At 38.6% G+C, this 14,243-nt stretch overlaps 1 protein-coding gene across 8 annotated transcripts in view; it reads left to right on the forward strand.

Moving 5' to 3' along the window:
• ZZZ3 (zinc finger ZZ-type containing 3) overlaps nt 1–14,243 on the forward strand; it is a 55,289-nt gene that overhangs the window by 22,392 nt on the left and 18,654 nt on the right. For all 8 annotated transcript variants that reach the window (XM_036443700.2, XM_036443705.2, XM_036443703.2 and 5 more), the window contains one exon: nt 12,057–12,195. In XM_036443700.2, coding sequence (XP_036299593.1) covers nt 12,057–12,195 — 139 coding nt within the window. The remainder of the gene's footprint in view (nt 1–12,056; nt 12,196–14,243) is intronic.

Below are 14,243 nucleotides of genomic sequence, written 5' to 3' on the forward strand. Positions count from 1 at the left end.
TAGGATGCCCACTGCGGCCAGGGAACTGGCCTGATTGGGGGCGGGATCAGCCAGCCATCCTCCTGTAGCCCTTCCCCTGGCTGGCCCTACCCTCGATGAGCCCCCACCTCCCTGATAGCCCACAACCCCTCCCCCCAACGGTCCCCGTCCCTATGGGCCCCACCACCCCAGTCGGCCAGCGGCCACTCCCCACAGCCTGATCCACCCCTATCAGTTCCCCCAGGTGATTTCTTTTTGTTAGTAACTTAAGAGAGAAATGCCGTTAATGTATCATGAATGGGAGAGACTTAATCACTTTTTAAGTACCTTCCTCTCAAGAGTGGCATGCTTCTCACCATGGGCAGAGCTGATAAACTCAGGTCTTAGATATAAGTCTATGTAAAGAAAACAGTGATTTAATGCTTTCTTTATGTATACAATATAAAATGAATCCATTTTTAACTCAGGAAGAATATGTAATAATGAATGACCAAGGTCGAACAAGTGTTTTACAGTTTTAAAATTTTTCACCTGGTAAAAAGCATTTGGCGCAGTCATTTATCTCATCCATTGTTAATTTAAAGCTGAGGAAGCTAAGACCCAAGCTTTAATGACTTGAATAAAGTCCCATAGTTACTGGTAGAGCCAGGTCTTTTATGTGAAACTAAAATAAAGTTCTAGAGGAGTAGAAGTGATCTCTCTCTAGTATTTACTTCCTCAAAAAATTTCCCTTAAAAAAATTGTGTGGTATCTCATGAATGTGATAGTAATGAAATATTTACATATAGATATAGAGTAATTATGAAATCACATAGTTTATAATTGGTAAACCACAGTCCAGGTCATGAAATAAAATATTGACACCCCTCTAGAAGTTCCTGGTAAGTAGTTCCTCAGTTACTCCCTCTTCCTCTTCTCAAAGATAACCACTATTTTACTGTTTCAAAATTACTCTTAGCTATTTTATAAGGTTAAACCTCCCTGGCTGGCTAGCTCAATGGTTAGAGCATTCGACCCAGAACCAAAGGATTGTGGATTTGGTTCCAGTGGATCAAAGGCATGTAACACTGTTGCAGGTTCCCTGACATGGTGGAGGCATGTGCTGGAGGCATCCAATCGATGTGTCTCACATCGATGTTTCTCTCTCTCCCTTTCCACTCTCCCTTCTGCTGTCCTAGAAATCAATGGAAAAAAATATCCTTAGGTGAGGATTAAGAAAATAAAATAAATATAAGGTTAAACCACCTTTGTGTGTGTTTGTTTATTTTTAATTAAAAAAAATATTGAGTTTTTACAGAGAGGAAGAAAGAGGGATAGAGAGCCAGAAACATCGATGAGAGAGAGTCATCAATCAGTTGCCTCCATCACATCCCCTACTGGGGATGTGCCCGCAACCAATGTACACGCCCTTGACCGGAATCGAACCCGGGACCTTTGCATTCGCAGGCCGATGCTCTGTCCACTGAGCCAAACCGGTTTCGGCTATGTGTGTGTTTAAATAAAGTTTTTTGTTCAGTTTTTACACAGTACTACTTTTACTCTGTTGTAATACATTGTTTTCATATTCATCTGTATTGATATAAATAGATGTAATTAGTTTATTTTCATTGCTGCACAAATACCACAGTTTATCCATTCTGCTTAGGTCATTTAGGTTGTTTCTGGGCTTGGGTTATGATAAGGCTATTAAAATGTATGTTGTGTGTGTTCAACAGTTTCTTGAGGTTATATACTTATGTTTGGGATGTCTGCATATGGACATCTTCAGCCTTTTTAGTTAATTACAAACTGAGGCATCCTAGTCTTCTCTAAGGGGGCTATTTACTTCCTGTTTACTTTATTCCTTGGGTGTAGCTCTTCAGAATCCCAGGCCAAAGCATAGGCGGATTTCCCAGAGCCTCTATCTTTGGTTCGCCCTGGACCCTAGCTTTTATCTTCTACCCTGTTTCCCCGAAAATAAGACAGTGTCTTATATTAAGTTTTGCTCCCAAAGATGCGCTAGGTCTTATTTTCAGGGGATGTCTTCTTTTTCCATGAAGAAGAATACGGTACACATTTATTGTTAAAGGAAAATAAAGGAAATTTGTTTCCTATATACGGTACGGTAGTACGGTAGTTGTCAACACAAACCAGACAAACTGTGAATCCTACAGTATCAAGAATTTACTCATTCAATGACAATCATGTCATCATCTTCTGGATCATAACAATCCAGTTCCTGAATTTCCTGGTGAATTTCTTGTGACTCCGTTTCTTTCAGAATCAGTGGACCAAATCTCTCATGATTAGCCTAGGGGGGGAGGGGCCTTATTTTCAGGGGGAATGCCTTATATTTCACTCAGAAGGAAACCTGTAAGTAGATCTTATTTTCGGAGGATGTCTTATTTTTGGGGAAACATGGTACCATTTAAAGCACGGCCTAGCCTCTTCTGCATCAGTAAATTGCTACAGGGCAAAAATGCCACCAAAAGTATTTTAACGTTGGTTTCCACCTTCTCACGGTTCTTGACCTGGTAATACCTCATGATTCTCTTAGCTCCTTGATCCATTTAAGATATATAATTTTTTTTTTTTCCAGCTTGTCTTCAGTGAAGGTTTTGTTCAGAATTTACCTTGTCTCCATTTTTAGGAACTGGAAATTGGTTTCTATTGAGCTTTTCATTTTAATTATTATATTTTTAAAATTAGAATTTGCTTCCTTTTCAAAGCTACATATTCACTCTTCGTAGTTTCTTACATACTCAATTTTTGTTGATTCTTATTCCCAATAGCTATTCTTAAGCTTGTCTTTTATTTTTATTCTTTATTATTTGTGTCTTGCTTTCTTGTATGCTTTTGGTAGTTTAAAAATGTGAGCTGTACATTTTCTTTGGAAAATTATTTATTGGTTGTTTTTGAGGCCTACAATGGAAGACCATTTGCTTCTGTGAGTGTCTTGGCAGGGGATGGCAGTGTTTGAACCAGTCCAGAAGCACCGCTTTAAACTATAATAGTCACGGCTTTAGTCTTTTTAGGCCACCCAGATAATAAGATTTGGGCAGCAGATACATATAAGGACTGCCTTTTTAGGGTTGAAATTTTTATCTGCTTTTCGCCTCAGTTCCAAATCAGCTGTCCTATGGGATGGAAGTGAGAAGCAGGTAGGGTTTCAGCTTGATGGAAGAGGGTCTCCTATTAGACTACCTACCTTGGTAGCCCTGTTTTCTGTACCTTGGCTATGGGAAATAAAGGCAGTTGAGCTCCAGCTTGCATGGTTCAGTAACTGTCCTTAAGCCCAAAGTTTTGGGTTCAATTTGACTATCCCAATTTATGTCTCTCCCTGCCCCCCCCCTCAAAAAAAAAATCTTAGTTTATTATTGGTTCTTCCATTCTTTTAAAATAAACAAGTACATGTTTTTTTTCTTGTTTTCAATTCAGCAATTTTAGTTATTTTTAATAGTATTGAGCTTTATATCTGGAAAGACCATATCAGAAGATGAGATACTAGTTTTTCTCTTAACACAGAGTATCATAAACTGCTTTTTAATCACCCTCTAATGAGTTCTTTATTTTCATAGAGAGCAAGTGATCATTTGTGAATTATTGAATTCATAGATCACATAGTTTCAGTTCCTTCATGAAGACAGAGAAAGTATCAATTATACAGTTTCTATTTCACCAAATAGATACATTATTAAATTGTATGCTACTCACATAAAAATTGTTCAATCATGTATACATATATAATGAGCTCAGTATTTTGCAAAAAAGAGAAATATCACACTTGATTAAAATTGTGACATAGATTGAGGCATTTTATCTATAAATTATTTTACACTGCTAAATTGCTAGGATGAAATTTGTTATAACAAATCCATGGCCTGATTGTTATTATTTTTTTTAAATGTATTTTATTGATTTTATTCAGAGAGGAAAGGAGAGAGATAGAGAGTTAGAAACATCGATGAGAGAGAGTCATAAATCAGCTGCTTCTTGCACACCCCCTACTGGGGATATGCCCGCAACCAAGGTACATGCCCTTGACCGGAATCGAACCCAGGATCCTTCAGTCCCCAAGCCGACACTCTATCCATTGAGCCAAACTGGTCCCAGCCTGATTGTTATTCTTGAGAACCATTTCACTACATAGTTTTGTCCTACTGAAAATATAATCTAATGTATGTCTTGTTTTTCTTTCTCTTCCTTCTGCTCACCAATACATACATGTATGCGTTCGTGCACATATGCACATAGGTAAAAACCCATGGGTTAATTTACATGATTGTAAGTTTTTCTGTATTCACTTCCCTTTTCGTACACTGGAGTTAAGCTAATACATTATGCTCATGTCACTTTGGTCTTCTAGTTTTTTCCACTGTGTTTAATCAAGACTAGTATCTATAGGATAATCAAGCTGCTCATTTGCAGTAGCAAAGTGTAGTAAATAGCTCCTTCATTACTCAGTTTTTAGGAAAGCTAAAAGAATACCATGCTAAGTATTTATATGCTCTTCAGCTATATTCATCAATTAACAGCTTAACATTTTGTAACATTTGCTCTCTTTTTTCTTTTCCCTTATCCTCTTCCTCACTTCATATACTTTGAAACTTTTTTGTTGAGTAATTTAAAAGTACATTGTAGCCTTACCACCCTTATACTTCAGTATCTATAGCTCCTAAAAACAAGGACATTCTCTTGCATAATCTTAAATACCTTATTTTACTCCAGCAGCTTGGCATTGATACAATAAAATTATATAATCCGTAATCTGAATTTTTTCATTTATCCCCAGAAACGTTTGCTTCTGCCCCAGTGGTCTGTAACCCAAAATTATGCATTACATTTGGTTTTATCTCAGTATCCTTTAATCTGGAGTAGGGTCTAGCAGATTTTTTTCTTAAAGGGCAAGAGAGTAATACTTTAGGCTTTGGGGATCAACTTTACTTTGCAACTACTTTGCTCATTCATTTTAGCTAAAAGACAGCCATAGACAGTAATTAAACAAATGAGTGTGGCTATATTCCAATAAAATTTTATTTATAAAAATAGGCAGTCAAAGGTGTAGATCTCTTACTTAAAAGAGCTTTGTTTTTTATTTTGTCTTTAATGATACTATTTAATGACTATTTGAAGAATCAGGCCAAGTTTTTGGCAGAAAGGCCCTTGACCTGAATCTTTAAAAATGTTGCCTTCATTATTATTATTATTTTTTAAAGAACCAATGTTCTGCCCAGCTGGTGTTGCTCAGTGGTTGAGCATATTGACCTCTAAATCAGGAGGTCACAGTTCGGTTCCCAGTCAGGGCGCACGCCGGGGGTTATGGGCTCAATCCCCAGAGTGGATCATGCAGGAGGCAGCTGATCAATGATTCTTGTCATTGATGTTTTTATCTCTCCTCTCTTCCTCTCTGAAATCAATAAAAATATATATTAAAAAATACCAATGCTGTGTGAACTTAAGAGTTGTTTAAACTGATCTGTTGAAAAAGATTCTGGTTGGGTTGAAAGAAAAATCTTTCCCTTATTCCCCTCACACTGTGTGTAATAATACTGCCTAGAAATTGGACAATAAAATTCTCTTCCAGACATCAGGGCTTTTACTTCTATAGTCTCGCATAGAAATATTTTTATATTTTCAGAAGTGAAAAAAGAATTCAAGAGGACTTGGATAATGAAAGGTAGTGAAAACAGACATAGATTTGAATATTTATATTTTAGCCAAATATAATTCCATAATATAAGAGCTAAATTTGCCTTATTTTATGTTTAAGACTTGAAATAAAATAAAATAAACAATTCTTAGACTCATGCTTGCCATAACTATACGTGCATTCATCTAAAAATGTATACATTAAAATAATTATTTCATTCTTTTACTTAGTTCTATGAGTATCAAAAGTGAATGTAGTATATTGTACTAGAACTAAAGAATTTTGGGATTTTTAGTGCTTGAGGTTGAGGTTCCTTTAAATAGCTATATGAACATGTATGGATGATTGGGTACTATCCTGCCAACTTTTAATTGGTTTTGACTGAGACAAGCTGTTTTTTCATTATTGTGCAGTTATCATAATTTGATTCTAGTTTGACCCTTTATACCCATATCGCTGGGTGTTAAGTAAAGATTGAAATAATTTTCTGTTGGAGGTTTTCCTTTTTTGGCTAAGTATTCTCAGAGTCTTTAACCATTCCTCATATCACATCTGTACAATAAATGGCTGGTCTGATTTTTGACAAGTTACTTAATCTGTGCTTTGGTTTCCTTGTCTGTAAAATGAAGGAAATGCACCTTATAAAACTGTGAGGATTAAGTTATTACACTTAAAAGTACAACAATGTCTGGAATACTGGGTGGGGCAAAAGTAGGTATATAGTTTTAAGTATGCAAAACAATTTATTCTATTTATTAATACTAGAGGCCAGGTGTAGGAAATTTGTGCCCGGGGGCAGGAGTGGTGGTTGTCTCTCAGCCCAGCCTGCGCCCTCTCCAATCCGGGATCCCTTGAGGGCAATCGGACATCCCTCACAATCCAGGACTGCTGGCTCCCAACTGCTCGCCTGCCTGCCTGATCATCCCCTAACCACTCCCATGCCAGCCTGATTGATGTCTAACTGCTCCCCTGCCAGCCAGTTTGCCCCCACCTTCCTTCCTCTGCCAGCTTGGTAACCCCTAATTGCCCTCCCCTGCAGGGTTGATCACCTTCAACTGCTCTCCCTTGCAGGCCTGATCCCTCTCAACTGCCCTCCCTTGCAGGCCTGGTGCCTCCCAAGTGCCTTCTGTACTTGCCTGATCACCCCCAACTGCCCTCCCTTGCAGGCTTGGTCCCTCCCAATTGCTCTCCCCTGTTAGCCATTTTGTGGTGGCCATCTTGTGTCCACATTGGGGCAGGATCTTGGGCCACATGAGGCAGCCAAATGGTGTTGGAGTGATGGTCAATCTGCATATTACTCTTTTATTAGATAGGATAGAGGCCTGGTGCACAGGTGCGGGCCAGCTGGTTTGCCTTGAAGGGTGTCCTGGATCAGGGTGTGGTTTCTCTTGGAGTGTGGGGAAGCCTGAGCGAGGGGGCTGTGGTGGTTTGCAGGCTGGCCACGTGCCTCCCCCCCCTCTGCCAACTGACCCAAGTGGAGGCCCTGGTATCTGGAATATATTTACTTTCTACAATTGAAACTTTGTAGCTTGGAGTGGAACCAAGCCTCCTGCTCGCTGCTGCTGCTGCTGCTGCTGCTGCTGCTGCTGCTGCTGCTACTGCTTGCTGTGTGGCTGCCATAATTTGTTTGGATTTGTTTACCTTCTATAATTGAAACTTTGTAGCCTTGAGTGGAGGCTTAGGCCGGCAAGGGCAGGTGGAAAGCTTGGCTTCTTCTGTTGCCAGGGAAATGCTTCCCTCCTGCTCTCTGTGGCTGTAGCAATCTTGGTTGGGTTTATTTGCATATTCACTCTCATTGGCTGGTGGGCGTGGCTTGTGGGTGTGGCCGGTGGAGTGGAGTGATGTTTAATTTGCATATTACTCTTTCATTAGGTAGGATAATTTTCCATATGAGCAACTATAAACCTACCTTTGCCCCACCCTGTGTGGTACACATCTGGTAAATGCGTTGAACACTATTGTTTGTTCTTATTACATTGTTTCTTATCTGTCTTATCTGTTCTTGAACCTGTTTGTCTTAAAGCAGAGCTGTGTATAGTAGTAGCAGGTGTGATCTGACCAGTTCAGGAAGAGTAGAATGGTCACATCACCCACTAATATGAACTACAGTTGGAGTTTTCTTTTTAATTAATTGTAGAGAATTTAAATTATACATAAAGTAGACAGACTACTATGATGGACTCTCCATACCCACCCTCCAAGTCCAACAGCCTGGCCAATGCTGTCCCATTCAGTTTTATCTAATTCCTTTTCTCTCTCTCAGTGTAGCTCCCCTGTTATACTTAAGTTCTATGCCTCCTTCACCTTGATAGTAACTACAGCTTTTAGGGTATTGTCTTATTCTCTTGGTAAATAATTATTGAATAAATTAATCTTGTCTTCATTGATGCCTGGATCCAATAGTTTGCTTCGGAGATAAAGTGGGTGAGTAGGTGGGATTGAAAATAAATTTATATGTATCACTTTTTTTAGATGTCACCCCAGTTTTTAATGATTCCTTCCATTTTTATTTAGAGATGTATATGGTAATCTTACTGGTAAAATCTGTGAGTACTCTAGGAAGTAATTAAATTTGCTGGGCCAGAAGACTTTAATTCACTGTTTTATTAGTCTTCTCACATATTCTGAACTTTAAGTCTTTACCAGTGTCTATTGTAAGCCTTTCAACCTGATAATCATTTTATCTTGATTAAAAAGAAGCAAAATAAGAGGTGAAAAGTTACACTTTGTCATCTTTGTTGGAATTATTTTTTCAAGTCAAAATTATTCTGCAATAATTTACATACAATTAAAATTGTTAAAATTTATTTGCTTCAGATATAGGCCTTTCTTCCCAATGTCAATAACTGACTAGCACTTTTTTCAAGCCTCCACTTTTTTACCTAACTCTGTTCTTATTCCTTACTGATGTTTTCTGTGCTTTTAGCTGATGCTGAAATTTTATACACTTACAACCGTTTTCTTTCATATATATATATATGTATATATACACACACATACACACACACACACACACACACACACACACACACACACACACACATACCTGGGATCCTTTAGTCCATAGGATGATGCTCTATCCATGGAGCCAAACCAGTTAAGGCATATATATTTTTTATTGTAGATAGTATTACAGATGTTTCCCATCCCCACCCCCATTATCCCCTTTGTCTAGGCCCTCCCCTTATCCCCCTCCCCCATTTCAGGTCACAATCATTTTTATATTGATGATACAGAAATGTATAACTCCTATTTAAAACAGGAGTCCATGTATTATAGAGATACTATGACAAGCCTATAGTTATTTATTTAGCAGGATGGGAATTCTAGAGGTGAGATATAACAGTTAAGAATATGATACAGAGGATAGGTTCCTCAGATTGAGCCTGAGTGAGTCTGCTTGGTAGAAACAAAACAGCCAGCACAGGCAGGTTTGTATGATCCATTCACCTCAAAGCAAACAGAGACTTAGTGAAAAGTGAGTTTAGACAATCTCTGTAGTGACTTGGTACTGCCCTTACTTTCCAATTCTGTTCCGACTTTTAAATGAAGTATCTAGCTTGAGAGGAGTCTTACTCCTAGCCATTTTTACCTTAATTATTAAACACTTCACCAAGGATTAGTTAATAGGGGACTTGAGAACAAGAATAAGATGTGTTTAGGCAGGGAGCTGAGAAAGTGTTATGAAATAATGTTGTAATTATGCTGTGTTTGTGAATTGCATCTTTTTTGTTGTTTTTCTTTTTAATCCTTGAAATTTCTGCTAGTTTTCTGACTTCTGAACTTAAAAGATTCAGTATATTTTTGACTGCATTGAATAATCTGTTCATTCATTTGTCCATTCAAAAAATATCGCCTGGTGCAGCTCAGTGGCTGAGCATGGACCCATGAACTAGGAGGTCACAGTTTCATTCCCAGTAAGGGCATATGCCCAGGTTGGGGGTTTGATCCCCAGAAGGGGTCATGCAGGAGGCAGCCCATCAATGATTCTCTCTCATCATTGAGCTTTCTATCTCTTTCTCCCTCTCCCTTCCTCTCTGAAATCCATTAAAAAAGCCTATATAATAAAAGCCTAATATGCTAAGTATCCAGTTGGCCATTCAACCAATCAGCATAATATGCTAATGATATGTTAAGGCTGCTCATCCGCTCACTATGATGAGCACTGACCATCACGGGGCAGGCACTCTGATGGTGGATTAGCTTGCTGCTGGGGTCTGGCCAATCAGAACTGAGCGAGATGGGCCAGACATGCCCTGGAGCCCTCCTGTGGTCCCTCCCTGGCTGGCCAACCTCCTGCGTCTCTCCCTGGCCCTGATCCTGCACCTGTGCAGCCCCTCAGCCTGGCCTGCACTCCGGGCTGAGGGGCCCCCTCCCCCCCAGTGCACGAATTTTGTGCACCAGGCCTCTAGTATATCTTCTATACTGATAAAAGGGTAATATGTTAATTAGACTGGATATCATTCTGGACAAAGCCACAGTGGCGGGGGTCTGAGATAGAAGCGGTTAGGGGTGATCAGGACTGCAGGGGAGCAGTTAGGGGGCGATCAGGTTGGGCAGGCAGAGGTGGTTAGAGGCGATCAGGCCAGCAGGCAAGTGAGTGGTTCAGAGCCAGCAGTTCCAGTTTGTGGGAGGGATGTCTGACTGCCAGTTTAGGCCTGATCCCGCAGGGGTCCCTAATTGGAGAGAGTGCAGGCTGGGCTGAAGGTACCCCCTTCCCCCCATGATTTTTGTGTACTGGGCCTCTAGTATATAAATATATTTAAAAAGTATTTATTGCAAATCTATATGGTGGGGAGTATGCTGCACACTGGATTAATAATTAGTGGACTTTTAAGATGTGTTTGCATTGTGAAGTTCACAGTCTAGTGGGAAACGAAATGTTGAGACCATAAAAAATTGTGCCTCATTAATACTTTAAGGTCTTAACCACTTACTATTTTTAAAATATATTCTTATTGATTTCAGAGAGGAAGGGAGAAGGAGAAAGAGATAGAAACACCAGTGAGGAGAGAGAATAATTAATAGGCTGCGTCCTGCATGCCCCCTACTGGGGATTGAGCCTGCAACTTGGACATGTGCCCTTGACCCAAATTAAACCTGGAACCTTCAATCTGAAGGCCAATGCTCTGTCCACTGAGCCAAACCATCTAGGGATTAGCCACTTATTTTGAAGTGAATTTAGAGTGACTTGTTCTTGATTCTTTTTGCAAAATGTATTTGAGTATTCAGGGTTTTGGGTCAACTCGTTTACATATGTGTATCTATATGTGAAATTAGACCTTAATCTGAAAAGCAGGACAATTTGAACTAGAGGGAGAGAGAGGGGAAGGGAGGAAATTAATTAGTATACATGTACCATAATGAGATTTCAGAATAATGATAGGTAGTAAATAGATTTGTGTGGATAAATTTGTTAGCTGTGCTAAATGGACTTTTGTAGGCAGGGAAGTAAAAAAAATATATTGTAATGGCCTACTTTCTTTTAAAATATTCAATACTTAAAAATAGATATGAAAGTAAACATCCTGTAGAACAGTATAGTAGAGCAAATAAAAAGCATGACACACAAGATCATGTTGAATTATGTAATTCTGGAAAAGAAAATGTACCTCAGATTGCTTATTCCAATGGAGTACAACTGAGGGGCTAAATTTGGTGATCCCCCCTAGTGCTGAAGTCTTACGGTTTTAATTTTTTTTTAGTTTAGCAGTTTCTTGATGACTTTGATTGTTGGGAAGTCAAAATACTTTCATATTGCCAAAACCAGTTTGGCTCAGTGGATGGGGCATCAGCCTGCTGACTGAAGGATCCCAGGTTCGATTCCGGTCAAGGGCATGTACCTTGGTTGCGGGCACATTCCCAGTGGGGGCCATACAGGAGGCAGCTGATTGATGTTCCTCTCTCATTGATGTTTCTGACTCTTTATCCCTCTCCCTTCCTCTCAGTAAAAAAAATCAATAAAGTATATTTATATACATACTTTCTTATTTTCTATACTTGGTCAGCTTCAAGAATTAAAACATGGGGGAGGCCCTGGCCAGGTAGCTCCGTTAGAGCATTGTTCCCATACACCAAAGGCCAAAGTTACAGGTTCACTCCCCGATCAGGGCACATAAAAGAATTAACCAGTGAATGCATGGATATGTGGAACAACAAATGGATGTCTCTCTCTCCTCCTTTCCTCTCTCCCTTGCTCTCTCAAAATCAGTCAAATACATTTTTTAATGGAGAAATAAGGCTTTGCTTTCTCTAACTGATATTTTCTGACTAGGTACTTCGTAACTCAGGAAGACCTCATTTATTCCCAGTAATATGTTTTACTAAACTCTTTCAGGTAACTTTAAAAAGACTGTGTGACTTAATAGTAGATTATGGCTTGAACTCAGTTTTTGTTTATTGTTGTTACTAGAAAGTTTTAGTGAGGTATTTTTCTTTGTCTCTATAGTTACCAGAGACTATTGCAGACGATTGCTGTACTTGAGGCTCAACGTTCTCAAGCAGTCCAGGATCTTGAAAGTTTAAGCAGACATCAGAAAGAAGCACTAAAAAATCCCATTGGATTTGTGGAGAAACTCCAGAAGAAGGTATATATGGAGCACTTTTTAACATTTATTGAGATTTATTTGGTAAAAGCTTGTGTTTTTTTTATACAGTATATACTTTAAAAATGTTTAATTATTTCCCTTTCTGTAATTAACCATACTACTGAAGGCAAGACATTGCCTTCCTGAAAATACCTAGATATTTCATTTGGATGCTCTTATAGGAACTTGATGTCCTGTTTCCTAGACAGTGTTATGATTTTTTCCTGTTACTTTCCCCATTTTAGAGTGTTTTCCTTCTTCTGCTTTCCTGATTTCAGGATTAGATAAAAAACAAACAAACAAACAAACAAACGACAAAAAAACCAAAACACTAAAAAAACTTCAGGATTTATTAACACCTTTAGCTTTAATTTACTTTTGTAACTAACTCAAAATAGTGAGATAGAAAACAGTGATAAAAACAAAAACTCTCTTTTAAATATCTTTAATATTATGGTTGCCAAGTCAGTAAAGTAGAGGTATAAACTTTACTTAATTTTGAAGTGTCCTTTACTTTAGTATAGAATTTTAAAAAATATATATATTTTATTGATTTTTTTTTTTTGCCCTCCTCCCTCCCATATATACCCTCCCTCCCCAGAGTTTTATGTCCATTGGTTGCACTTATATGCATGTTGGTATAGAATTTTCTTATAATTTTCTATTTTTCTTTAAACAGAACTTTCATATTTAACAGTTAACCTATGAAAGTGATTCAAGTTTTTATAATAACCTTTTAATTTTTATTTTATTATTATTATTTTAATCCTTATCTGAGGATAGTTTTTCTCTTGAATTTTAGAAAGAGTGGAAGTGAGTGGGGAGAAACATTGAAGTGAGAGAGACACTTCGATTGGTTGCCCCCTATCAGGCCTTGGGGATTAAACCTGTAACACAGGTTCTGCCTTTGACTGGAAATGGAATCCATGATGCTTCAATGTGTGGATCAACACTCTAACTACTGAGCGACACTGGCCAGGGCTCTAATATAAAAAGGTGGAGATAATCTAGATATGCGTTTATGATAGTATGTGTCTTAAATTAGGGATCCAGTAATTGTTCAGTAATACTAATCAGCATTGTGTGACAAGATTAAAATCGAAAAACTATGAAAAAGAATCACCTTCTTCACCTTAAACAAAAACCTGGCTTGTGTAGGTATAGTATGACAATTTTTAAAAATGTTTTCCAAAGTTTTGAACTACTCTTGGTTTAAATATATTTCTTTATTGATTTCAGAGAGGAAGGGGGAGGAGAAGAAAGATAGAAACATCAATGATGAAAGAGAATAATTGATCAGCTGCCTCTTGCCCGGTCCCTACTAGGGATCAAGCCTGCAACCTGGGCATGTGCCCTTGGCCAGAATCAAACCTGGGACCCTTAAGTCCACAGGCTGATGCCAAATCAGCAAGGGCTAGTGTGACAATTTTAGTATAATTATTAGTTCCCCATTTTTAATGAATCACAAAAGTGATCTACCAAGTAGTAAGGGAATGGCCTTGAGGACTTTGTATCATTTAGATTTATTAATTTATTATTTGAATTTTTCTAGCTATAATATTTACATGACAAACATTTCTTTATGTGCTTTAAGAACATTGACTATCTTAATGGATATGGAATCTATATATTGATTTGTTAAAACTTTAAAAAAATATGTTTTATTGATTTTTTACAGAGAGGAAGGGAAAGGGACAGAGAATTAGAAACATCAATGAGAAACATTGACCAGTTGCCTCTTGCACACTTCCCACTGGGAATGTGCCTGCAACTAAGGTACATGCCCTTGACCGGAATTGAACCTGGGGCCCTTCAGTCAGCAGGCTGATGTTCTGTCCACTGAGCCAAACCGGTTTCAGCATTTGTTAAAATTTTTAAAGTTTCTAGAACCCTATTGCATCCTCCCTCTTATAGTGCCCACTTAGATGTTTATTGATTCTGCGCTGTTGTTATTAAAAAACTAGAGGCCCGGTGTACAGATTTGTGCACCGGTAGTTCCCTCGGCCTGGCCTGTGGGGATCGGGCTGAAACAGGCTCTCTGACATCCC

The sequence above is a fragment of the Pipistrellus kuhlii genome, unplaced genomic scaffold (genome assembly GCF_014108245.1).
Source record: "Pipistrellus kuhlii isolate mPipKuh1 unplaced genomic scaffold, mPipKuh1.p scaffold_m20_p_2, whole genome shotgun sequence".
Lineage (NCBI taxonomy): Eukaryota > Metazoa > Chordata > Mammalia > Chiroptera > Vespertilionidae > Pipistrellus > Pipistrellus kuhlii.